The sequence below is a fragment of the Atractosteus spatula genome, chromosome 6 (genome assembly GCF_055471065.1).
Source record: "Atractosteus spatula isolate fAtrSpa1 chromosome 6, fAtrSpa1.hap1, whole genome shotgun sequence".
Lineage (NCBI taxonomy): Eukaryota > Metazoa > Chordata > Actinopteri > Semionotiformes > Lepisosteidae > Atractosteus > Atractosteus spatula.
Genome location: NC_142711.1, coordinates 18,429,415 through 18,455,573, shown reverse-complemented (window position 1 = coordinate 18,455,573; position 26,159 = coordinate 18,429,415). Strand labels below are relative to the sequence as shown.

Genomic DNA, 26,159 nt, shown 5'->3' with positions numbered 1-26,159 from the left:
GACAGAGAGAGACTCTGTGTTCATTGTGTCAGTGTTCAGTGAGTCTGTACACTTGTCTAGACTGAAGCTCGTGTCCCTGGTATCTGTCACAGCCTGAGGGACAGAGAGAGACTCTGTGTTCAGTGTGTGTCAGTGTTCAGTGAGTATTTACACTTGTCTAGACTGAAGCTCGTGTCCCTGGTGTCTGTCTGAGCCCGAGGAGACAGAGAGAGACTCTGTGTTCAGTGAGTCTGTACACTTGTCTAGACTGAAGCTCGTGTCCCTGGTATCTGTCACAGCCTGAGGGACAGAGAGAGACTCTGTGTTCAGTGTGTGTCAGTGTTCAGTGAGTCTGTACACTTGTCTAGACTGAAGCTCATGTCCCTGGTGTCTGTCACAGCCTGAGGGACAGAGAGAGACTCTGTGTTCAGTGTGTGTCAGTGTTCAGTGAGTCTGTACACTTGTCTAGACTGAAGCTCATGTCCCTGGTGTCTGTCTCTGCCCGAGGGGACAGAGAGAGACTCTGTGTTCAGTGTGTGTCAGTGTTCAGTGAGTCTGTACACTTGTCTAGACTGAAGCTCGTGTCCCTGGTGTCTGTCTCAGCCCGAGGGGACAGAGAGAGACTCTGTGTTCAGTGTGTGTCAGTGTTCAGTGAGTCTGTACACTTGTCTAGACTGAAGCTCGTGTCCCTGGTGTCTGTCTCAGCCCGAGGGACAGAGAGAGACTCTGTGTTCAGTGAGTGTGCAGTGAGCCCAGTCCAGACACACCGCTGTCCTGCGGTCTGCTCCTCCTTGCTGTGTGGATGATTCCCGTCTTGTTTCTTGCCTGGGCGGTGTGGGGAAGGGTCAGCGAGCAGCCGCAGTCCCATTAGATTAGAGGGAGACCCAGCCTGTCTGTCTCCCCACCTCTCTGGCCCCCGGAGAAGAGAGGACGGGGAGGGCGCGATCTCTGTGGGAATCTCAGAGCCCTGTAATTAGTTTTGGGTGCGTTACCGGACACCCCATCCTGGGCCGAGAGAGGAAATGCACTCTGCTCAATGAGGAACAAATACCGGGGAATTGAATTACAGAGGAGCGCTCTGAGTGGTTTCTAGGACGTCTGAAGATTCCCATCTTCCCCCTCCAACCTCTCCATCGGCTCGGAGATGAGACTGGGCGGTAACCTGGTCAGACTTTCTCCCTCTCCGCTGTGCACCTTTCCAGCCCTGGCCGTCTGACTCCTGTTCCATAGCACCCTGGTCCGCTCCGGGTCCCCGCAGATGCCAGCTGCTGGAGCACGTCCTGGCCACGGGGTGGCACAGCAGCTCTACACTTGTTACGGGGGGGGGGGGGGGTTGTGGGTTCGAATCACGCAAGGGGGCACAGCTGGTGTTCGGTAATCAAGGGCTGAAATGGGTATAAGTCGACAGTGTATAGTGACAGGGGGAGTCTCTGAGTGTCTGAGCCTGTATCGTGTGTGCACAGTGTGTGTATACAGTGTGAGTGTAGAGAGGGACTCTGTGCACAGTGTGGATCAGTGAATGGTGTCAATCTGTTTATTGTGTGTGTACAGTGTGTTAGTGTTCAATGTGAGTCTGTGTATTGTGTGTGTACAGTGTGTCAGTGTTCAGTGTGAGTCTGTGTATTGTGTGTGTACAGTGTGTCAGTGTTCAATGTGAGTCTGTGTATTGTGTGTGTACAGTGTGTCAGTGTTCAGTGTGAGTCTGTGTATTGTGTGTGTACAGTGTGTCAGTGTTCAGTGTGAGTTTGTGTATTGTGTGTGTACAGTGTGTCAGTGTTCAGTGAGAGTCTGTGTATTGTGTGTGTACAGTGTGTCAGTGTTCAATGTGAGTCTGTGTATTGTGTGTGTACAGTGTGTCAATGTTCAATGTGAGTCTGTGTATTGTGTGTGTACAGTGTGTCAGTGTTCAGTGTGAGTTTGTGTATTGTGTGTGTACAGTGTGTCAGTGTTCAGTGAGAGTCTGTGTATTGTGTGTGTACAGTGTGTTAGTGTTCAATGTGAGTCTGTGTATTGTGTGTGTACAGTGTGTCAATGTTCAATGTGAGTCTGTGTATTGTGTGTGTACAGTGTGTCAGTGTTCAGTGTGAGTCTGTGTATTGTGTGTGTGTCAGTGTTTCAGTATACAGTGTGAGTTTGTGTACAGTATATGTGTATACTGTGAGTCTGTGTATAGTGTGTGTCAGTGTACACACTGTACAGTGTTTACTTGCACTGAAAGTCTATAGTGTGGGTGTCAGTGCATTTTCTCACAAGAGGTCAGATAATTGGCTTCAACAACATGACTGGGCAGCTTTTTCCACATTCTCCCAGCTCTCTGTGTAAAGAAGGGTCTACTGTCTACAGGTCTACTGTTCAGATAGTGCAGAGAAGTTTTTACTTCCACACAGTTTCCACCTGTGCGCTCTGGTTAATGTTTCACTGCTGATCCTGACTTTGCCAGAGTCTCTGAGCCCTGTGGGACACCACTGATTACAGCACCTCTGTGTGAAATTCCACCCCTTATCTGAACACTGTCTTCTACTTAATAAGAAAACACAGCGGCACTGTGACTAAGGATCTGTGCCTGTGGCTGGAAGGTTGCTGGTTCAAATCCTCTGGCTGGCAGAGGAATCCTACTCCGTTGGGCCCTTGAGCAAGGCCCTTAACCCCAGGGGTGCTGTATAAATGGCTGACCCTGTGCTCTGACCCCCAGCTTCCCTCTCCCTGTCTGTGTGTCTCATGGAGACCAAGTTGGGGTCTGTGAAAAGACAAATTCCTAATGCAAGAAATTGTATATGGCCAATAAAGTGATCTTATCTTGTCTTATTCTGAATTCAAACACTCACATTTGCCTGCATGTCTACTGCCTGCAATTTGAGAAGTAATGTTTAATGAGGAACTTTATCAAACACCTACTGAAAATCACTTGATGTGCTCTGTGTGTATCCATTACTGTTGTTACTTGTTTAAAGATCTCTAACAAACCCCTAAGGCCAGTGCCACTTTTTCTAAATCCATGCTGACTGTCTCCTAGGATATCATTTCCATATAGAGCATCTTCTAGTGTAGTTCTTCAAACCTATTCTCTAACCTTACACGAAACAGAAGTCAGAGTTAGGTCCAGTTTTCTCAGTTTTCTTTTTAATGGATGGGTATTATATCAGTACTCCAGGCCCTGGGTACGACCCCAGTCATGAGTGACTGTTGAACAGTTGCTCTCTCATTTCCTTGAGTACACTTAGTAAGATACCATCTGGGGGTTTAATCATCTTCAGTGCTTCTAGGACTCAAAACTCCTCCCTCTGCTCCAGAGCTGTGTCCTTTCCCTTCCTCCCTGACTCTTCTTTTGCTGATGCAGAAATGAAAGAATTTCTTATTTATTTGATTTTAACCTGTGTTAAAGTACTATTTTCTATTTCTCGCTCAGTCTCATCTAATATGTTCTGTCAACCTGTTCTTGCAATTCAGTGTACTCCTTTTCTTTAACTGCGCCCTATTGATTTTTCAGCATTTCATGAAGCTCTCTATTTTAACTCGGAAGTTTCCAGATTGGTTTGTTGACCCATTCTGGAGCTGATTTTAAGCTTTGGTGATGACCGTCAGTGCTTCACGTAGCCTGTGTTGAATCTGTTGCCTTCTTTTTTTCTACTCAGTAGATATCTATCCCATTGTACTTCACTTAAACCTTTCCCTCAATGCCTGCTTTCCCGAGGTTTGCTGTTGACATAATACTGTTTCATATGTGGTTGGAAATTCAATTTCCAGCTGATTCGTAAAATGTTTGCATAATTTGGTGAGGTGGTATATTCAGTGTGTCAGTATTAGTGTGTGCTGTGTGTTGTGTTTTCAGCCTGTCAGTATTAGTGTGTGCTGTGCGTTGGTGTGTTTTCAGCCTGTCAGTATTAGTGTGTGCTGTGCGTTGTTGTGTTTTCAGTGTGTCAGTATTAGTGTGTGCTGTACGTTGTTGTGTTTTCAGTGTGTCAGTATTAGTGTGTGCTGTGTGTTCTTGTGTTTTCAGTGTGTCAGTATTAGTGTGTGCTGTGTGCTGTGTTTTCAGCCTGTCAGTATTAGTGTGTGCTGTGCGTTGGTGTGTTTTCAGCGTGTCAGTATTAGTGTGTGCTGTGCGTTGGTGTGTTTTCAGTGTGTCAGTATTAGTGTGTAGTGTGCGTTGTTGTGTTTTCAGTGTGTCAGTATTAGTGTGTGCTGTGCGTTGTTGTGTTTTCAGTGTGTCAGTATTAGTGTGTGCTGTGCGTTGGTGTGTTTTCAGTGTGTCAGTATTAGTGTGTGCTGTGTGTTGTGTTTTCAGTCTGTCAGTATTAGTGTGTGCTGTGCGTTGGTGTGTTTTCAGTGTGTCAGTATTAGTGTGTGCTGTGCATTGTTGTGTTTTCAGCCTGTCAGTATTAGTGTGTGCTGTGCGTTGGTGTGTTTTCAGCCTGTCAGTATTAGTGTGTGCTGTGCGTTGTTGTGTTTTCAGTGTGTCAGTATTAGTGTGTGCTGTACGTTGTTGTGTTTTCAGTGTGTCAGTATTAGTGTGTGCTGTGTGTTCTTGTGTTTTCAGTGTGTCAGTATTAGTGTGTGCTGTGTGTTGTGTTTTTAGCCTGTCAGTATTAGTGTGTAGTGTGCGTTGGTGTGTTTTCAGCGTGTCAGTATTAGTGTGTGCTGTGCGTTGGTGTGTTTTCAGTGTGTCAGTATTAGTGTGTGGTGTGCGTTGTTGTGTTTTCAGTGTGTCAGTATTAGTGTGTGCTGTGCGTTGTTGTGTTTTCAGTGTGTCACTATTAGTGTGTGCTGTGCGTTGGTGTGTTTTCAGTGTGTCAGTATTAGTGTGTGCTGTGTGTTGTGTTTTCAGTCTGTCAGTATTAGTGTGTGCTGTGCGTTGGTGTGTTTTCAGCATGTCAGTATTAGTGTGTGCTGTGCATTGTTGTGTTTTCAGTGTGTCAGTATTAGTGTGTGCTGTGCGTTGGTGTGTTTTCAGCGTGTCGGTATTAGTGTGTGCTGTGTGTTGTGTTTTCAGTCAGTATTAGTGTGTAGTGTGCGTTGTTGTGTTTTCAGTGTGTCAGTATTAGTGTGTGCTGTGCAATGTTGTTTTCAGCCTGTCAGTATTAGTGTGTGCTGTGCGATGTTGTGTTTTCAGCGTGTCAGTATTAGTGTGTGCTGTGCGATGTTGTGTTTTCAGCGTGTCAGTATTAGTGTGTGCTGTGCGATGTTGTGTTTTCAGCGTGTCAGTATTAGTGTGTAGTGTGCGTTGTTGTGTTTTCAGTGTGTCAGTATTAGTGTGTGCTGTGTGTTGTGTTTTCAGTGTGTCAGTATTAGTGTGTAGTGTGCGTTGTTGTGTTTTCAGTGTGTCAGTATTAGTGTGTGCTGTGCGATGTTGTTTTCAGTGTGTCAGTATTAGTGTGTGCTGTGCGATGTTGTGTTTTCAGCATGTCAGTATTAGTGTGTGCTGTGCGATGTTGTGTTTTCAGCGTGTCAGTATTAGTGTGTAGTGTGCGTTGTTGTGTTTTCAGTGTGTCAGTATTAGTGTGTGCTGTGCGTTGTTATGTTTTCAGTGTGTCAGTATTAGTGTGTGCTGTGCGATGTTGTGTTTTCAGCGTGTCAGTATTAGTGTGTGCTGTGCGATGTTGTTTTCAGCGTGTCAGTATTAGTGTGTGCTGTGCGTTGTTGTGTTTTCAGCGTGTCAGTATTAGTGTGTGCTGTGCGATGTTGTTTTCGGCGTGTCAGTATTAGTGTGTGCTGTGGGTTGTTGTGTTTTCAGCGTGTCAGTATTTGTGTGTGCTGTGCATTGTTGTGTTTTCAGTATGTCAGTATTTGTGTGTGCTGTGTGTGGTTGTGTACTCAGTGTGGGAGCTGCTCTGTGGTTGTGCTCTATGTCAGAAGCTGGCCTCAACGCTAATGGAGCCACTTAAGAAATGTAATAATACCACTGTCCTCCCCAGCCCTGACAGCGGAGTGTGTGTGTGTGTGTGTGTGTGTGTGCTAACTGCAGTGCTGCGATTGCCTCCTCACTCTCTCACTCTTAACCCCTTCCCTGCTGCCCAGCTGTCGCTGGAGGTCACTGCTGCTGATTAATTAGAGATTAATATCCAGCTCAGTCCTGCAGCACCAGGGTCCAGTGGACACAGCGAATGGAAACTGTTGTGCCTGCTGCCTCATTAGATTTCAATTTCCTCGATGAAATGTAATTTTCTTCTGGCCCTTTTCCCACTCTGAGTCCTTTGGTTGGTTTGAGGATCTTGGAGTTCCTAATCCAGTGTTACTCAATCTTACACACCTCTTAGCCTCTGAAGGCATCTTCTGTCCACACCAGCCCTCAGTGACCAGTCACAGTGAGACACTGGTCTGTCCCTCCAGTGTGTGTCAGTGCTGTGGTCAGACTGTCCACACACACCAGCCCTCAGTGACCAGTCACAGTGAGACACTGGTCTGTCCCTCCAGTGTGTGTCCACACACACCAGCCCTGAGTGTCCAGGCACAGTGAGACAGTGGTCTGTCCCTCCACTGTGTGTCAGTGCTATGGTCAGACTGTCCACACATACCAGCCCTGAGTGACCAGTCACAGTGAGACACTGTCCCTCCAGTGTGTGTCCACACACACCAGCCCTGAGTGACCAGTCACAGTGAGACACTGGTCTGTCCCTCCCATGTGTGTCAGTGCTGTGTCCAGACTCGAATGGATGACCAGCCTGTGCTTCACGTTTTGTAGTCCTAGCTGTCAGATGTAGCAATAATGGGATAGCTACGGGTGTGTGGAACAAGCTTCCCAGCCATGATAGCCAGCCGGCACTCAGGATTCTCTCATGAAACAGCTGGATAAGATCCTCAGATCTATTAGCTACTAACGACCAGCTAGCTGGATGGGCTGTATGGCCTCTTCTTGTCTGTAACCTGTCTCATGCGCTATAATCACGACAGATCCAGCTGCAGACGGGTGGAGAGAGAGAGGGAGACTAGACTGTTGTGACCAGGGCGCCTTGTGTTTTACAGCACTGACATTTGGAAGACCAGCTCTTCCAGCTGGGCCGAGTAGCTCGTTAAATAATTAATGAAAGTACAGGATCGGGGCAGTGTTGTGGTTTTGAGGACAATTAGTGCTGCATTTCCTGAAACTTGGGGCAGGACATTAGTCAGGGCTTAATGAGGAGCCCTGCAATGAAACAGCAGTGTCTAGTTTGTCTTATTAATAATCCATTATCACAGAGTTGCTTATTGCTGGTAAGAGTTGCAGGAAACACAGAGACAATCCCGATCTCCCCTCTGGACGACAGTCCATCACAGAACGCCCCTGTGCCCACACACACACAGTTGAAGCTCCAGTTAACCTAAACCTATGGGAGGTCAAAAGAAGTCCATGCCAATAGAAGGAGAACATGCAAGCTCCACTCAGAATGTACCCCAGTTCAGACTCGTGCTCAGGAACCTGAGCGGCACAGTTAACCGCCATCCCCCCTGCTCTTCTTCCAATACTGCTGTGACCCTGTTTCTGGTCTGTAGAAGCAGTACAGACTTTTGCTTCTGTAGGTCTTCCACCTGGAAAGTTCAAGCTCCGCAGCGTTTTTGAAATACTCTTGAGAGACCAGCACGTGGGCATGAACTGCAGTTCTGCGCTGGAGGAAGGAAGGATCTCATGAATCATCTTTCACAAAACTCCACCACGCACAGAGCGGACAGCCCGAGCCCATTGCAGTAACCACACACCCTGTCCCCTGTCCTCACCAGCCCGGCACAGACCAGACAGGGGACGGAAGATTTGCTGATGGATTACTGTGTGCGATTTTCTCTTGATGTTTTTTTTATTTTCTCAGCGTCCTGCTGATGGGTCTGTTTCACGCTCAGTTTTCGCTCTCCTGCTGTCTGCTGCTGAGCTTTGGCAGGGGTGGGGGGGGTGGGGGAGGGCAGTGGGACCCATGGGCTGAGCAGGGCACGGGGGAGAAGTGAAGATGGAAGAAAGAGGATGGGAGAGGGGGCAGGGCAGGGCAGGGGAGAGAGAGAGGCAGGGCAGAGAGTGGGTGTGGGATTGCGAGAGAGGAGAGTGAAGCAGCCTCTCAGCTGTGGTGAGAGACAGGCGCAGACAGAATAGCCAAGGCTCGTTCTGTGGAACCCCAAACCCCTGCTCACGGAGCCAGTTCATCAGAGCGAACACGGCTGCACACTTCTGACACGGACGTGCAGGCAGACCGAGATAGCTACCGATTCACAGGGTGACACTCCGACAGCGGGACGCAGAGGGAACACGCGCGGAGGAGAGAGCTTTCCGGAGAGACAGGAGAGAAGACAATCACACTGGGAGGGAAGATGATGAATTGCGTCAAGGACTTCTTCACCTACGAGACGACGAAGTCTGTGGTGGTGAAAAGTTGGACTATCGGCATCATCAACAGAGTCGTGCAGCTCCTCATCATCACATACTTCATAGGGTGAGTCTGGGAGTCATACGGAGCGAGAGTGAGTCTGAGGAGAGCGTGAGTACAGTGTAAGTGTGAGTGTGAGGAGAACACGAGTACAGTGTAAGTGTGAGTCTGAGGAGAGCGTGAGTCTGAGGAGAACATGAGTACAGTGTGAGCGTGAGTCTGAGGAGAATGTGAGTACAGTGTGAGAGTGAGTCTGAGGAGAACGGAAGTACAGTGTGAGTGTGAGTGAGGAGAATGTTAGGGGAGTGTGTAGACAATGAGTTTTGACAGAATGTGATTCTAAAGAAAAGTTCATGTGCAGTGACGACATTGTGTAGAGTATGTGTAGTGTGTCTGCAGAGAAGTTGCCTACAGTACATGTACAGTGAGGACAGTGTGTAAAATATATGTCATTTGTGAGAACCTTGCAGAAAAGAATGTTTGAATTATTGATGCATACAAAATGGAATATACTATATATACAGAGAGTGAAATAGCATATATTTATGCAAAGGAACAAGTCATAGGTTTATTCCATGCTAAAAAGAGAAGAAAGAGAACACAACGTTTCGGCCGTGGAGCCTCCTTCAGGTGTGAGGGTGTGTGTGTAAGCTCACACCTGAAGAAGGCTCCACGGCTGAAATGTTGTGTTTTCTTTCTTCTCTTTTCAGCGTGGAATAAACCTATTACTTGTTCCTTTGCAGCCTACGCATGCTGATGCAGCTACCCACCTGAACTGCTACAGTATATATTTATACAGTCTAGAGAGTAAAACATCACATTTTATTCAATTTACTTTGTGAATGTTGTGTAAAATGAAGCCCTTGACTACTGATTATAGAGTTTGTGTGGCTTGTGTGGTTTATAGCTTTCAGAAAAAGCAATGCTAACACTGAAATCATACAGTAGCAAATGGTTTAATATAGATTCCAGAATGTGGAGAGTGAGGACAGTGCATGGAGTGTTATGTGTTTGGTTTGATTTGTGTGGGAAGTCTGTCAGAGGAAGTACAGATATCTAATGTATGTGCAGCTCATAAACTTGAGTTCACTGAAAACAAATTAATGTTGGGGTGTAACTTTCAGCCATTCATAACAGTGTCACTGTGATGGAATAACATAATTCCACGAGTGGAACAGTCTGGCACCTCATGAGAGAGTGTCACCGTGATGGAATAACAGAATTCCATGAGTGGAATAGTCTGACAGCTCGTGAGCGAGTGTCACTGTGATGGAATAACAGAATTCCATGAGTGGAATAGTCTGACAGCTCGTGAGAGAGTGTCACCGTGATGGAATAACAGAATTCCATGAGTGGAATAGTCTGACAGCTCGTGAGAGAGTGTCACCGTGATGGAATAACAGAATTCCACAAGTGGAATAGTCTGACAGCTCGTGAGAGAGTGTCACCGTGATGGAATAACAGAATTCCACAAGTGGAATAGTCTGACAGCTCGTGAGAGAGTGTCACTGTGATGGAATAACAGAATTCCACAAGTGGAATAGTCTGACAGCTCGTGAGAGAGTGTCACCGTGATGGAATAACAGAATTCCACAAGTGGAATAGTCTGACAGCTCGTGAGAGAGTGTCACTGTGATGGAATAACAGAATTCCATGAGTGGAATAGTCTGACAGCTCGTGAGAGAGTGTCACTGTGATGGAATAACAGAATTCCACAAGTGGAATAGTCTGACAGCTCGTGAGAGAGTGTCACTGTGACATTGATCCTCTGCTACCAGAAGCGTGTAGAGACAAGTGGCTGGAAGGTGGGTGTGTCGGAGGAGTTGGGCCACGCTTCCTCCTCCTTCCCTGTGTGAGATCCCTGGTACTGGAGCCCCCCCTTGAGCCAGGCTCACTTCCTGCAGGGCCAGGGCTCACTGTCGCCCCCCTGTGGGCGCGCAGCTCCATCATGCTTTCTCACAGCGCTGAGGGGGGCCTGCTCGGTCCGCAGGCCGAGGAAGGAACATCTTCGAGACGACGTTGGGTACTGTTCCGTACCCATACCATACCCACCGCCCACCCCGGGGAGCTGTATTAAGAGCTGTGCTCTCTGTCTGAGTCCAGCTGGGTGTTCCTGCACGAGAAGGCCTACCAGGTCCGGGACACGGCCATCGAGTCCTCTGTCATGACCAAGGTGAAGGGGTTCGGGGTCTACAACACTAAGGTGATGGACGTGGCCGACTACGTCACCCCAACTCAGGTGAGGGAACGAGCTATAATACTAACAGAGTTCACACAGCCCAGTGCAGTATTATATTAATATCACACACACAGCAGTATAATACTAACAGAGCTCACACAGCCCATTGCAGTATTATATTAATATCACACACACAGCAGTATAATACTAACAGAGCTCACACAGCCCAGTGCAGTATTATATTAATATCACACACACACAGCAGTATAATACTAACAGAGCTCACACAGCCCAGTACAGTATTATATTAATATCACACACACAGCAGTATAATAGTAACAGAGCTCACACAGCCCATTGCAGTATTATATTAATATCACACACACAGCAGTATAATACTAACAGAGCTCACACAGCCCATTGCAGTATTATATTAATATCACACACACAGCAGTATAATACTAACAGAGCTCACACAGCCCATTGCAGTATTATATTAATATCACACACACAGCAGTATAATACTAACAGATCTCACACAGCCCAGTGCATTATTATATTAATATCACACACACAGCAGTATAATACTAACAGAGTTCACACAATGCAGTGCAGGAGCTAACACAGTATTATATTAATGTAAAAACATCCAATGTTTGTGCTTATCTTGTCTGTTCCTCGTTAGGGTGCTTCAGTGTTCTGCATTATCACCAAGTTAATAACCACAGAAAACCAGATGCAGGGGCTCTGTCCAGAGGTGAGCAGCACTCTGTTGTTATTATGAGTAATGTGGTTGTTGTATGAGTGATAGAGTAGTGTTGAATCAGAAACTTGACTCGGGTTCCGTCAGAGGAACGAGTCTTTACTGTGTACACAAGGAGCAGACACCTAGCGGGATGGCAAAGTGGAGCTCAAACTGCAGCTCATCTTCCCAGCATATATATACTGTATACACACTATAATGAGCGGGTTACAACGTTCTTATCGTTGGGGCTGCTAAGCAGCAGAGCTCGATCCGTGAGAGTACGAGTACGAGAATGAGACGGACACGAGTGCAGGTGTCACGCACTAGGGAACTAGGCAGAGTGCCGGGACCTCAAGGCCACGGTATTTACTGAACTACATGCTTAGACCTAACTTGCTAAAAACTTTTTAACTCTTTATTACCTCAAGTAGTAGTGGCAGAAGTACTAACAGCTCCAGTCAGAGTGGCAGTACTAGTAGTGATAGAGTAGTAGTGACATATTAGTGATTAATAGTAATTACAATAGTAATAATGGTAGTAGCAGTGATGGTAGGTAGTTACAATACTAGAAAGTGTAATTATAGCAGTAACCATGTGAGAGGTGCTCATTGTGTGTCTCTGCAGAGTGAGGTCAAGTACCGGTGTCACAGCGATGTTGACTGCAGGAAACACATGGGGCAGTCTGGGGGCAATGGTGAGTCACCTCTGCCCATGTGTGTGTGTCCGCCGGGCTCTGTCTGTGTCAGTGTTGAGCCCCTCTCTTCACCACTTCCTGGTCCTCTAATCCATGTGTCTGCGAGGCCTGCTTTCACATCCTTTCAGCACACAGCTGCAGAGCAGGGTGGGAGCCCAGGGCTGTTGTGAGTCAAGTGTGACACAGACAGGAAGAACAGGGAACCTATAGTGTCCAGTCAGTGTGTCTGTACTGTATGAACCCCTCTCTCAGTGCAGTGTTAATGTCCTGTAGTGTCCAGTCAGTGTGTCTGTACTGTATGAACCCCTCTCTCTCAGTGCAGTGTTAATGTACTGGAGTGTCCAGTCAGTGTGTCTGGACTGTATGAACCCCTCTCTCTCAGTGCAGTGTTAATGTACTGTAGTGTCCAGTCCGTGTGTCTGGACTGTATGAACCCCTCTCTCTCAGTGCAGTGTTAATGTACTGGAGTGTCCAGTCAGTGTGTCTGGACTGTATTAACCCCTCTCTCTCAGTGCACTGTTAATGTCCTGTAGTGTCCAGTCAGTGTGTCTGGACTGTATTAACCCCTCTCTCTCAGTGCAGTGTTAATGTACTGTAGTGTCCTGTCAGTGTGTCTGTCCTGTATTAACCCCTCTCTCTCAGTGCAGTGTTAATGTCCTGTAGTGTCCAGTCAGTGTGTCTGGACTGTATTAACCCCTCTCTCTCAGTGCAGTGTTAATGTACTGTAGTGTCCAGTCAGTGTGTCTGTACTGTATTAACCCCTCTCTCTCAGTGCAGTGTTAATGTCCTGTAGTGTCCAGTCAGTGTGTCTGGACTGTATTAACCCCTCTCTCTCAGTGCAGTGTTAATGTCCTGTAGTGTCCTGTCAGTGTGTCTGTCCTGTATTAACCCCTCTCTCTCAGTGCAGTGTTAATGTCCTGTAGTGTCCTGTCAGTGTGTCTGTCCTGTATTAACCCCTCTCTCTCAGTGCAGTGTTAATGTCCTGTAGTGTCCAGTCAGTGTGTCTGGACTGTATGAACCCCTCTCTCTCAGTGCAGTGTTAATGTCCTGTAGTGTCCAGTCAGTGTGTCTGGACTGTATTAACCCCTCTCTCTCAGTGCAGTGTTAATGTACTGTAGTGTCCAGTCAGTGTGTCTGTACTGTATTAACCCCTCTCTCTCAGTGCAGTGTTAATGTCCTGTAGTGTCCAGTCAGTGTGTCTGTACTGTATTAACCCCTCTCTCTCAGTGCAGTGTTAATGTCCTGTAGTGTCCTGTCAGTGTGTCTGTCCTGTATTAACCCCTCTCTCTCAGTGCAGTGTTAATGTCCTGTAGTGTCCTGTCAGTGTGTCTGTCCTGTATTAACCCCTCTCTCTCAGTGCAGTGTTAATGTACTGTAGTGTCCAGTCAGTGTGTCTGGACTGTATTAACCTCAGTCTCTTTTTCAGGTATAAAAACTGGCCGGTGTGTCAGTTATAACAGCACTTTTAAAACCTGTGAGATGAAGGGCTGGTGTCCAGCAGAGGTCGACTCCATACACATGTGAGTGTGTTTGTCAGATTTTCTCCTCACAAACCAGAGGAGACACATTGGCCCATCTATCCCATGTAGTGGTTTGTATTTTATTAATCTGAGGATGTCTTCCAGCTGCTCCTTGAAAGCAGCTGAGGTCATGGATTAAACAACATGGCTGGGTAGCTTGTTACATACTTCCACATACCCTTTGTGGTTTTAAATGCACTTTTATATAGTTTCCACTTGTGTCCTCTGGTTTGTGTTTCACTGCTCTTTCTCAAGTATGCTGCCGGGTGAAATTTGAGGATTTTGAAAACGTGTATCAGGGCCTCTCAAAGTCTTCTCTGTTTAAGACAGAGGAAATTCAGTTCCTTCAGCCTGTCGGTGTTCAGTGTAGGACGTTCCTTTAATCCACTGAATGTCTCTGGTAGTTTCTCCTTGGACAGATTCCAGAGCAACAATATCTGTTCTTCGAAATGGTGATGAAAACGGTACATTATCATCCTGTGCGCGCAGGGTGTGCCTTTAAGTCTCGTTATGAATCTTGTTTTATCTGGACTGATTCCAGTAGTATCTTCTCGATAATGCGGTGACCACAAGCTTTGAAGCGGTATTCTAAATGAGGTCTGATGATTGCATTGTAAACTTTTAACAAAGCATCTCTCGATTAAGACGTCATCCCAGCATTTTGTTTGCCTTTTCAAGTGCTTCCCTGTATTGTCCACAAGATGAAAATGAAGTGCCACCATTAACACCTTGGCCTGCTTCATATGGGTTTCCTGTTTTGTATTTGTACTTCGTTTTTGCTACCTGGATACAACATTCATCCATATATTTCCTAACCGCTTTATCCAATTCAGGGTAGCAGGGGATCCGGATTGCTGGCAGGAACGGGTCCACAGAACATCAGGCCATCACAGGGCGCACAGACACACGCTCACACCAGGGCCAGTTTTCCCAGAAGCCAATTAAACTGCCAGTATGTCATTGGACTGTAGGAGGAAACTCACACTGAGAGAATATACAAACAAACTCCTCACAGATAGCGCCCCAGGTCAGTTGACCCCAGGACCGCTGGGCTACAAGGCAGCGATGTCACCCCTGTGCATGAACAGCACTTGTCTGCAAGTACATGGACACGTCTGCCGGCTGTTTTATCCAGTCTCGGATTCGATCTTAATCATTCAGTTTCCCTTGCTGCTTATACAGCGTTTGCTAATCCTTCTGCTTTGGCATCATCTGCAGACTAGCAGATTCTTCTGTGATTTCATATTGTAGCATTCACCCTCTCTTGGCACAGCCCTTGGCAGCCCTAGCTCCTGCACTTTGGTTCCTAATCCTAAAGCCCACCGTCGTGGCGACGTCCATCCCACCTGCCAGTGTGGCTTGTGACTCCCCCTTCTCCACCATCTTCTTTCCTACCCTTCCATCCACGTCAGGTGTCCCACCCACTGTGCCTTCAGCCCATCAATGTCCTCTGTGTTCTAGTCTGTGTCTCTTCCCTGCTGGCATCCCACCTGCCACAGCGTGGGATCCCAACTCGTCAACCCCTTCCCCATCTTCTTTTCTGTCCCTACTTCAACGCCAGATGTCCCACCCACTGTGCCTTCAGCCCAGCAATGTCTGCAGCCCTGCTCTGCTGGTGTCCCACCTGACACGTGTCAGCTCCTGACTCCTCAAACCCCTTCTCCACCATCCTCTTTTCTGCTCTTTCTGAAGTGTCAGGTGTCCCGCCAACTGTGCCTTCAGCCCCTCAATGTCCCCTGTATTCTTGTCTGTTTCCCTTCCCTACTGGCATCCCACCTGCCACAGAGTGGGATCCTGCCTCCTCAACCCATTCCCCATTCCCCTCTTTTCCATCCTTTCCTCAACGCCAGGTGTCCAACGTACTGTGCCTTTGGTCCCAGCAATGTCTCCACCCCTGCTCTGCTGGTGTCCCACCTGGCACCTGTCGGCTCCTGACTGCCCCCATCTCACTTTGTGCCCCTTCCTTAAGAATGTCATGACTTCCACGCACGTCACTCTGGGTTTGCCTGTATGTTTGGGAGGTTTGGGTCTACTTACAGTAGAGCACAATCCGTTGTTTTTTTTGTTCAAGCTGCAGCTCGTTAAGTCGAGGGCAAACAACATTCCCGCTGGCCAGCCCCGAACACTGAACTTTGCAGCCTTATTTCTGCGGGCGTCACGTCCCTCTCCTGCATCGTTCTGCCCTCTCAGTCTCCTTCCTCAGACCTCAGCCCTGCAGAGCGGACCCCGATCCTTTCACCTCTTCGTCTTCGCCAACATTTACATTCCCCAACTGGCTGCTGCATGTTCGTTCTTTCAGGTGTTATCCTTAAAGGCGAGCCGTGCCCTCGAACGGCTCTCTCCAGCCAGTCCAATACTAAGCACAATCGTTGCAGCTCACCTCCCAGGGCATCTCAGCAGTACTTCCGCCTTGCCTTCTTCTTCCCAGTTTCAGAAACACAATCTGGATTTTCGCCTGATTCCTCCTTATTCCGATCCCATGTTCCTGGGAGCCGTCCTCTCCAGCAGCAGCTCCGCTGGCCCCAGGTGCTGTTTTATAGGGATACCCACCTTTCCTACTGAAGTGCTTCCAGTTCTTTCAGCTCCCTTCCAGTTCCCCTGCTTTCGACATCCATGCGGCCTCCTCTGTCATTCATTTCTCTCGCTTTTCCTAAGCGCTGGTGGTTTGGGGGGTCCCTCTGGGTTCTTTTGGGGCTCCCAGCCCCCTCATTCTCTAAGGCCAGGGGGCTGGCCCTCAGCAGACCACACCAAGTCCTCCCATCAATAAACATTCCCAAAAGCATTTAATTCCTGTTGTTATTCCGTGCAAATGCCACAGACATCCGACCTATTGGTCTATAATTACCTGGGTCAGTCCTGTCACTCCTGCTACGGACGGAAACTACAAGTAACAGCCAGCAGCTCTCCGCCCCTGTCCCGAGTGACTGTGGAAGAGCTTTGTTAATGGCTTCTGAATTACATCCCTCATTTCCTTGAGTACGAGTGGTAGGATATCTCAGGCCCTAGAGAGCTGTAAGTGCTTCTAGTGCCCCAAACCGTCCTGCATCTTCTGTTCTAACCTAATTAATACCGACCTTTGTCGTTGCTCATCTCTCCCTGCGCAAACACCTGAGTGGAATCTTAATTGAATACAAACGCCTTCTCCTTTTCCTCATTCATTATGTCATTATCCCTGAGGCGCCTCATCCTTCACTGTTCTTTTGCTGTTGGGAATTTGGAAAACCTCTTTTTCTGTGCGACTGCCCTGTTTCTTTCTAAGGCCGTGCTGTGTTTTCCTGTTGTGTAACTGGAGCTTGGTGTTTTTTAAATCATGTTAGAAAGCGCTTTCTTTCGGCTTTACTTCTCAGACTCCATGGATTAAACTCCTTTATTAATTTAATTGCAACAGGTTTTCAATTTAGGTTTTTTCTCCCGGCTGGGATGAACCTGTTCTGTTCTGCGGCTCTGCTTTGACCCCACAGCTCTCCTGTCCCTTTCTGTCGCTCCGTCAGCGTCTGCTGTCTCTGCAGAAATTGCAGCTCTTTGATTCTAACCCTATCTCTACAAGTTCAAAACTAAGGTCTTCTCTTTCATTCCCTTTGGCAGAGACCCGATGATGGAGGCTGAGAATTTCACCATTTTTATCAAGAACAGCATCCGATTCCCGATGTTCAACTTCACCAAGTGAGTGAGAAAGTGATATGGTAACTGTCACGGACGTCCAAAGGGACTAACCGTGGGGAGCAGGAGAGCGGAAAAAGACCCATATGCGTAGCGGCGAGACGGGAAAAAGGCCCGGGCTCATTAGTGCAAAGAGTTCGGGAATGCCGTATAGAAACCTATGCCCTCAGGGAGCGGACGTGGGGCGCCCTGGTGCTAGGCGGGTCTCAGGACATCCGAACGTCAATGCTGAGCGAGGACAGAGTGCAAGACCCGGAAATATATAGCCCAAGGGAAAGAGAGAGATTGGAAGGACAGCAGACCGGAAACTAGGGACAGGACAGAGAAGGAGCGCCCTCTGGCTGCAGAGGGCGTGACAATACCCCCCCCTTCATGGGCGGCTCCCGACGCCCATACAATAAAATGAGCTGCCCAGCACTGGGGGGAGGAAAAACCTTATTTAACTGAAAGGAAACCTCCGGGAGTCCACGGCTGAGAGCTACCCCCTCCTGCGGGGTATAAACCTTTATTGGGTGGAGGAAAGGGGGGTCGAGAAGAGCTCCGGAGACTTAAAACAAAAAAGTACACAAGCACAAACACAGACAAAAACCTGGGAAAGACCAGGCAGACAAACCACACAAAACAGATAGGAACCAAAAACAGGTAGGAACCAAAGTTCCGAGACACAGAGCAGGGGGGACCAAAAAGGAGGGGAAACCAGGAAGAAAAATAATCAAAACAAAAGGCAAAAAACAAGAAAAAAAACCCACAAAAACCCCAGGGAAAAATACCGCAGACTGGGCAATGGGCACGTTCACATTCTAACACTGATATCGGAGTGGACAACCTGAGGAAAGCCAGACCGAAGTCCGCTCACAGACACAGATGCCCGGAGTGATATCCAGCGAAAAGAATGGAGGAACGGCAGAAAGCTTACCATTCTATCACTGATATCGGAGAGAGCAAGACCAGGAAGAGCCAGGCAAGAAAACCCGCTTCAGACACAGAAGCTCGGGGTGATATCCAGTAATAAGAATAGGCAAGCCAGCTCAACATTCAATCACTGATATCGGAGTGATCTACCCGAGGAAAGCCAGGTACAGGACCCGCTCACAGGCACGGAAGATCGGAATGATATCCAGAGATTAGAATAGAGGAACTGAAAAAAAAAGCCCAGAGAACAAGAAAAAAAAAACTGCGGCAAGACAAAAAAAAAACGCCGCTCGCGGGGTCAGTAGGTGGCTCAGCATTCTGTCGCGGACGTACAAAGGGACTAACCGTTGGGAGCAGGAGAGCGGAAAAAGACCCATATGCGTAGCGGCAACCGGGAAAAAGGCCCGGGCTCATTAGTGCAAAGAGTTCGGGAATGCCGTATAGAAACCTATGCCCTCAGGGAGCGGACGTGGGGCGCCCTGGTGCTAGGCGGGTCTCAGGACATCCGAACGTCAATGCTGAGCGAGGACAGAGTGCAAGACCCGGAAATATATAGCCCAAGGGAAAGAGAGAGACTGGAAGGACAGCAGACCGGAAACTAGGGACAGGACAGAGAAGGAGCGCCCTCTGGCTGCAGAGGGCGTGACAGTAACTCAGTAGGAAGGAGCACAGGAACTCTGGGAATAGGGTCGAGTGGACCTGTGACAGGAGGAAAGAGCACAGGAACTCTGGGAAGAGGGTAGAGTGGTCCTGTGTCAGCAGGAAAGAGCACAGGAACTCTGGGAAGAGAGTAGAGTGGTCCTGTGTCAGCAGGAAAGAGCACAGGAACTCTGGGAAGAGGGTAGAGTGGTCCTGTGTCAGCAGGAAAGAGCACAGGAACTCTGGGAAGAGGGTCGAGTGGACCTGTGTCAGGAGGAAAGAGCACAGGAACTCTGGGAAGAGGGTAGAGTGGACCTGTGTCAGGAGGAAAGAGCACAGGAACTCTGGGAAGAGGGTAGAGTGGTCCTGTGTCAGCAGGAAAGAGCACAGGAACTCTGGGAAGAGGGTAGAGTGGTCCTGTGTCAGAAGGAAAGAGCACAGGAACTCTGGGAAGAGGGTCGAGTGGACCTGTGTCAGGAGGAAAGAGCACAGGAACTCTGGGAAAAGGGTAGAGTGGAGGCTGAGTCAAAGGGCAAATCTCTACAATTCCTTTACCCATTTCTTTCTTCCCACTGTCTATGGAATTAGTCTCCCAGATTTTCATTTCTTTACCCCCCGTTCACCTCCCCTTACCTATTCTCTCCTGTCTTTCACGTTTTTCCCCACCTCACTCCTCACCTCATAATCCTCCTGTCCCTCTCCTGTACAGACACATCCTACAGCCCACACATGATGTTTTTTCTTAAGCAGTTCTGGACTGCCCCTGTCTCTTCGCTGCCTGTGTGACTCCTGTCTGCGTTTGCCAAGCACTCCGTCTCCCTGTATTGTTGTCATTATCCACGGCAGGTTCCTTATCTCTAAAGTGCGCTGTGTGTTGTGTTTGGCTACAGTGTTTTAACTGTCTGTAGCCTGTTCTCTGCTCGCTGTGATCTGTGCTCTGCAGGGGGAATTTCCTGCCGAACATCACCAAGACATACATCAAGACCTGTAACTTCCACCCTGTGGAGCACCGCTACTGCCCTATCTTCAGACTGGGGGACATCCTGAAATTCGCACACCAGGACTTCTACGCTCTGGCGAGCCAGGTGCAGCTGTGTGCGCGAGGGTGGGGTTGCATGTGTCTGCGTCTGAGTGTGAGGGATTCTGGGTGCGTGAGTGTAAGTAAGTGTGTGTATTAGAGTGCTCAGGGAATCTCATGCGTCTGGCTGCTTGTCTCACTGCTTTTCCAGTCTGTGTTACCCTGTCTGTCTGCTGAGTTCTGTGTGTCATTTGTCTGGACTGTATTAACCCCTCTCTCTCAGTGCAGTGTTAATGTCCTGTAGGGTCCAGTCAGTGTGTCTGGACTGTATTAACCCCTCTCTCTCAGTGCAGTGTTAATGTCCTGTAGTGTCCAGTCAGTGTGTCTGGACTGTATTAACCCCTCTCTCTCAGTGCAGTCTTAATGTCCTGTAGTGTCCAGTCAGTGTGTCTGTACTGTATTAACCCCTCTCTCTCAGTGCAGTGTTAATGTCCTGTAGTGTCCAGTCAGTGTGTCTGGACTGTATTAACCTCTCTCTCTCAGTGGAGTGTTAATGTACTGGAGTGTCCAGTCAGTGTGTCTGGACTGTATTAACCTCTCTCTCTCAGTGGAGTGTTAATGTACTGGAGTGTCCAGTCAGTGTGTCTGGACTGTATTAACCCCTCTCTCTCAGTGCAGTGTTAATGCACTGTAGTGTCCAGTCAGTGTGTCTGGACTGTATTAACCCCTCTCTCTCAGTGCAGTGTTAATGCACTGTAGTGTCCAGTCAGTGTGTCTGGACTGTATTAACCCCTCTCTCTCAGTGCAGTGTTAATGTCCTGTAGTGTCCAGTCAGTGTGTCTGGACTGTATTAACCCCTCTCTCTCTCTCTCAGGGGGGAGTGATTGGCATTAAGATCGGCTGGGTTTGTGACCTTGACAAGTCGGAGGAACACTGTATCCCCTCTTATTCCTTCACTCGACTGGACAGCATGTCTGAGAAGACCAGCGTGTCCCCGGGATACAACTTCAGGTACCCTTCGCAGAACCTGCTGCTGTGGTGACACCTGCACTCGAGCTCTTCGGCAAAGGGTCTGACTATCTGAAAGAGAAGTTAGTCAGCGCTCCGTACTGCCTGAAAATACATTTGCGCAAGTGTTTGCCTGACACCAGTGCACTAAAAGAGGCTCTCTGCTGCCCCCGGTGGTGTCACAGCTATGACCTATTTTGTTGCCAGTGTGGATCTGTGCTTTGGATCACTGCCATGCTGGAGTGACCACTTCAAACCAGCCTGATTTTGTTGCCAGGAAGAACGAGGCGTTTTGTTCGAAATGTCCTGGTCCGTACCGGAGCTCACAATTCCCCCTCTCCCGACTAGAGCTGCAGTACACGAGGATAACTCCAAAATATGAGAGACGCCCCCTATTCCTCTGAGCGCACAAGTGTTTCCTCAACAGGAGCTTCGCCTTTTGACACCAAACAGAACGCTGATGATCAGGTCCTAAAGCTCCATCTTCGTCTGACCAGAAGACATGGCTCCAGTGGTCATTCAGCTGCAGGCTGGCAGATCTGAGTCACCTCTGTTGTAACAGAAAGAATAAGGTTCTTGATCCCGAGATGAAGTAAAACAGATGAGTTTATTGCATGCAAGGAACAATAAAGCCGAAGTCTTGTTTCCCGCAAGAAACAACAAAACCGAAGTATTGTTCCCCGTACCGGTACAAACTTTTGGGTTATATAGTATCTTCTTCTCCGTTTCTGACGTCACTTGGTCTGATGGTAAAGAGGGGGGTTCATGGTATTTGGCCAGTTTACGAGGTCCTGGCCAAATGGTCAGTTTAAGATTACACCCAGGGGGGTTCCTAGCTTGCATCTGGAATCCTTATCAGTTAACCCCCTTTCCTGCCATAAACCCCTGTTGCTTAGAAGTCTAATTTTCAGGCAGAACTGACTTAAGTTAACCCTTTTTACATCTTGTCTCTTACTTCACCTCTTTCTGCGTCTCACCCTCCAAAGAGGCCTTTTCCGTGCAGCTCAGCCCTGAACGTTGCATTCCCTCACGGGAAACTACTGGAGGCCTCTCTGTATTTTGGGTCTTGTTATTCCTCATGAAGCAAAAAGCTTCATTCAGCAGAATGAGTTACGGACTGGAGAAGGTGTCTTGCTCCAATCAATTCTGAAAATATTCTGCTGTCGCTGTAATAGTGTCGTTCAGAGCCAGATCTTCCATTCATTTTCTAACTGCTTTATCCAGTCCAGGGCTGTGGGGGAGCTGGAGCCTCTTCTGGCAAGCAGCAGGTGCAAGGCAGGATGGGACGCCAGTCCATCAAAGGGCAGACAGACACACACACACACAGATACTGTATGCACGCACTCACAACAGAAGCCAATTCATCTACTACCCTGTCTCTGGATTGTGAGGGGAAACCCAAGGACCTGGAGGAAACCCACACAAACCCAATGAGAACATGCAAACTCCACACAGACAGCACCTCGGGTCTGGAATTGAACCCACAGCCCCAGCCCCGCAAGGCAGCAATGTTATCCGCCGTGGCACCCTCAGGTCCGGTCAGTTTCTGAAAGTACAAGCAGCAACAGAAGCTTTGAGAGATCTGAACAATATGAAACGGGAGCTCGGTATTGTGGGACAATGTTACCTCGAGGTGACACGGCGATGACAGCAGCTCCCTTACTAATGACAGATTTAACTTGACAGGTACAGTAGGTGGGAAGGTGCAGCTGCTCATCACAAAGCACAGAGGAGGGAAACGTTTCCAGGTTTTGAAGAATTTGAATGAGGCTGGAGGGACCCCATGTTGTACCCATGGCAGGAGGGATCCCAGCTGTGTTACAAACCGAGGGCAGATTGGACTCTGTCCAGGGGAATGCTGGGAAGACTGGGCGAAGGAGAAATGGGATTATTTATCAGAGGTGCTGAAAAGCTTGAAGCTGTTCCAGCAGCCGAGTGTTACACGAACTGCAAAGTCAAATTGATTTTGCTAGGACATGCCTAAAAGATGCCAAAGATTGGGGCTGAGAGGCGTGATTTCAAAGATGGTGTCGGAGCACCACCTGCTTGGTTCTGTCACCTTAATGAGAGCCATGTGATGTATGGCAAAGGTCTGCACTAGGAGAATAGGAATGGGATACTTGTGGGGGAGTGACAAATTGATCATTAAATGCTTCTTCCCAGAATATTTGTGAATGGTGTGGCCGGTGGGCTCATATGGGAAAAGGACTTATTTCCTTCCCTCTCTTTCTCTCTCCCCGGTGAAGATATGCCAAGTATTACAAGATGGAGAACGGCACAGAATACCGCACCCTGCTCAAAGCCTACGCCATCAGATTTGACGTTCTTGTCTATGGCAATGTAAGTGTTGTTCTTTAAACTACGTGTCGTTTCCCAGCGGAATCCTAGGACGGGGCTGGTACCCGGAAACTGGAGAATTACTCATTGTTAATTGTAGTACCCATCTGTGGAAAGGAGCCAAGTAATTCTAGATAAATATGTCAGCCTTCTGTCACATGTAAGGATATGGAAACAATTATTAGACATAAACTAAAGGAAATATCAAGTAAATAATATCCTATGAACCAGTCAACAAGAATTTTTTTAATACATTTTAACCAGCGTATTAGAGATCTTTGCACAAGTAACAGTAATGGAGAGACACAGAGCGTGTGAAGATTGCAGACAGCACAGAAAAGGGAGGACTATAAAAACTGATGTGAAATAATGAGTGGAGCACCACAGGGATCGATGATCAAGACGCCGGTGCAGTTTATAAACTAGTTGTTTTAACAGCCACTGCAGAAACAGCAAAGGAAATTTCCCAAGATTTAGACCACAGACAGAACTGGGCACACAAATGGCAGATGACATGTATTCTATACAAGTGCAGGTAGCAAAAGCATAAAGTAAATACATATTGATATGAAGAAACAAGAAGCAATTAACTGTCTTTAACCCAGGCTGGGAAATTTAACATGATTCCAACACTGATCAACATTGTGGCAGCTTTCACCTCAGTTGGAGTGGTAAGAAATCTCAATCTCATTCTCATTCTCATTCTCATTAGCTACAACATCCTCTGCTGGCGGTTTGACTGACATCCTGCTCTTCTCTCATTGGCTGCAGGGCACTGTCCTTTGTGATATCATCCTCTTGAACTTCCTGAAAGGGGCGGAGCAGTACAAGGCCAAGAAATTTGAAGAGGTGGAGGACTAGTCAGTCAGCTCCTATGCAAGTCAGAACTGTCAGGTCTTGTCCAGTAGCCTGTGTGATCATATCAGAGCACCCACGTAATTGCTGCATTACAACTCGGATTTACACTTGACATGACAGAGCTGTCTGACCCACTGTTGGTTTCACTAACTTTATTGTGAGAGTGACTGCCCATCTCACTGATATTGCAATCAGATTCTCACTAACTTTGACAGAGCACTTCACTGTACTGATTCACACTGATCTTACTGTCAAGTTATTTCATTGTAAACATAGAACTCCTAATCCATAGAACTGAGATATGATGTTAATGATTTTGAATTTAAATACGATTTGAATGTCAGGGCTTTCTCAGTGCAGTATTAATGTGCTGGAGTGTCCGGTCAGTGTGTCTGGACTGTATTAACCCCTCTCTCTCAGTGCAATGTTAATGTCCTGTAATGTCCAATCAGTGTGTCTGCCTCTCTTCACTCTGTGCTCTGTCTGTCTGCCTTCCTCTGTCTGTCCAGGTGTCCGAACACCAGATCAGGTCGACTATGTCCAACAGCAACGATCTGTACAAGAGTAACCAGACGCTGTCCTTTAAATATGATGAAAAACAGTCCACTGACTCAGGGGCCTTCTCCATTGGACTGTAAGAGCGACTGACAAGAGAGCTGACGAATGGGAAAGGAGCTGGATGGTGGGTTGGGGGGAGGGGTGGGGCTTCAACAATGATCCACTTCCTTTCATTGAGCAGAAAAAAGCACATTATTACAAAACATTAAATCAGTATGAATATGAGATACAAATAAGACAATATAGGACAACTGTAAATACTATTAAATATTTCTGCATGCTAGAGCACACAATTGCAATAACTTTGTATGTCAGTTATATATACAGACAGAACTCTCTTTGTTCTCCACTGTGTCTCCTTTTCTACTCTGTAACTGTCTATATTACTTGATCTGCTCCTCTCTAATCTCACCTCTCACTCTATCTCCTGTCCTGTATGGTAATGGAATCACCTGCTCTATTCCACACATCCAGATGGGAAACTTTAAGTAATAAGACATAACATGGAATTCCTTTCCCCAATAACACACACAACAGGACAGGAGAAACAGAGACAGAGAGAGAGGAGATCACAGACAATCCCTCAGTAATAAACACACACAACAGGACAGAAGACTCAGTGAAAGGAGATGGCAGGGGATAGAAATTTGTAGTTTTCTGTAATTTAAATGATAGTTGTTTGAATATTAAGTATTAAGCATTGTAAACAGTTGTAACCTAAATAAAGCACAAGTGAAAAGTGATTTGCACTAATTTCTCTATAAATTTGTTTTCTTATGATTAGAAAACATTGCCAATGCGTGTATTCACTTATGTATTGTTTGCATAGTTTTTAATTATAGGAATGAGAATATTATGTGTGACTGTAACTGGGCTGTGTCAGTACACTCCTCAGGACTATGACTCTAGAGCCCTGTGACTGGGCTGTGTCAGTACACTCTCAGGACTGTAAGAGTCTGGAGCCTGTGACTGGGCTGTGTCAGTACACTCACAGGACTATAAGAGTCTAGAGCCTGTGACTGGGCTGTGTCAGTACACTCACAGGGCTATAAGAGTCTAGAGCCTGTGACTGGGCTGTGTCAGTACACCCACAGGACTATAAGAGTCTAGAGCCTGTGACTGGGCTGTGTCAGTACACTCACAGGACTATAAGAGTCTAGAGCCGGTGACTGGGCTGTGTCAGTACACTCACAGGGCTATAAGAGTCTAGAGCCCCGTGACTGGGCTGTGTCAGTACACCCACAGGACTATAAGAGTCTAGAGCCCTGTGACTGGGCTGTGTCAGTACACTCACAGGACTGTAAGAGTCTAGAGCCTGTGACTGGGCTGTGTCAGTACACTCACAGGGCTATAAGAGTCTAGAGCCTGTGACTGGGCTGTGTCAGTACACTCACAGGACTATAAGAGTCTAGAGCCCTGTGACTGGACTTACCTATACAGAAATACATGCATTCGTTCTGTGCAGAAAGTTTTAATAGTCCTCTGGGTATGTTCAGGCCCTGGTTGTCTTGCCATGTGCGATACTGTGCAGTGATATTCTTCTCTGATGGAGCAGCACAGTAGACTGAAATAGCTGAGTGTGAATATCCTCTCCCTATGAGGCTCTGACGCTGTGCCATCGCCTCTCAGCGAGGGATCGTATAGATGAGGCCTACAGCCTTCTTGCCCAGAGGGGTTCCCTGCTGGAGTGCGCTCTTTCACTAATGTATTTGGTGTTTAAATCCCACA

General features: G+C 47.6%; 1 protein-coding gene across 1 annotated transcript; it reads left to right on the top strand.

Annotated features, from left to right (window-relative positions):
• Positions 1–8,171: 8,171 nt before the first annotated feature.
• LOC148832572 (P2X purinoceptor 3-like) lies at positions 8,172–24,511 on the top strand. The gene is made up of 12 exons (XM_088919018.1): positions 8,172–8,369; positions 10,407–10,542; positions 11,168–11,239; positions 11,852–11,921; positions 13,348–13,441; positions 17,027–17,104; positions 19,596–19,737; positions 20,545–20,681; positions 22,925–23,018; positions 23,621–23,686; positions 23,787–23,864; positions 24,383–24,511. Exons 1-12 carry the CDS (start codon positions 8,248–8,250, stop codon positions 24,509–24,511), a joined length of 1,218 nt encoding a protein of 405 aa, XP_088775144.1. The 5' UTR covers positions 8,172–8,247.
• Positions 24,512–26,159: the final 1,648 nt, after the last annotated feature.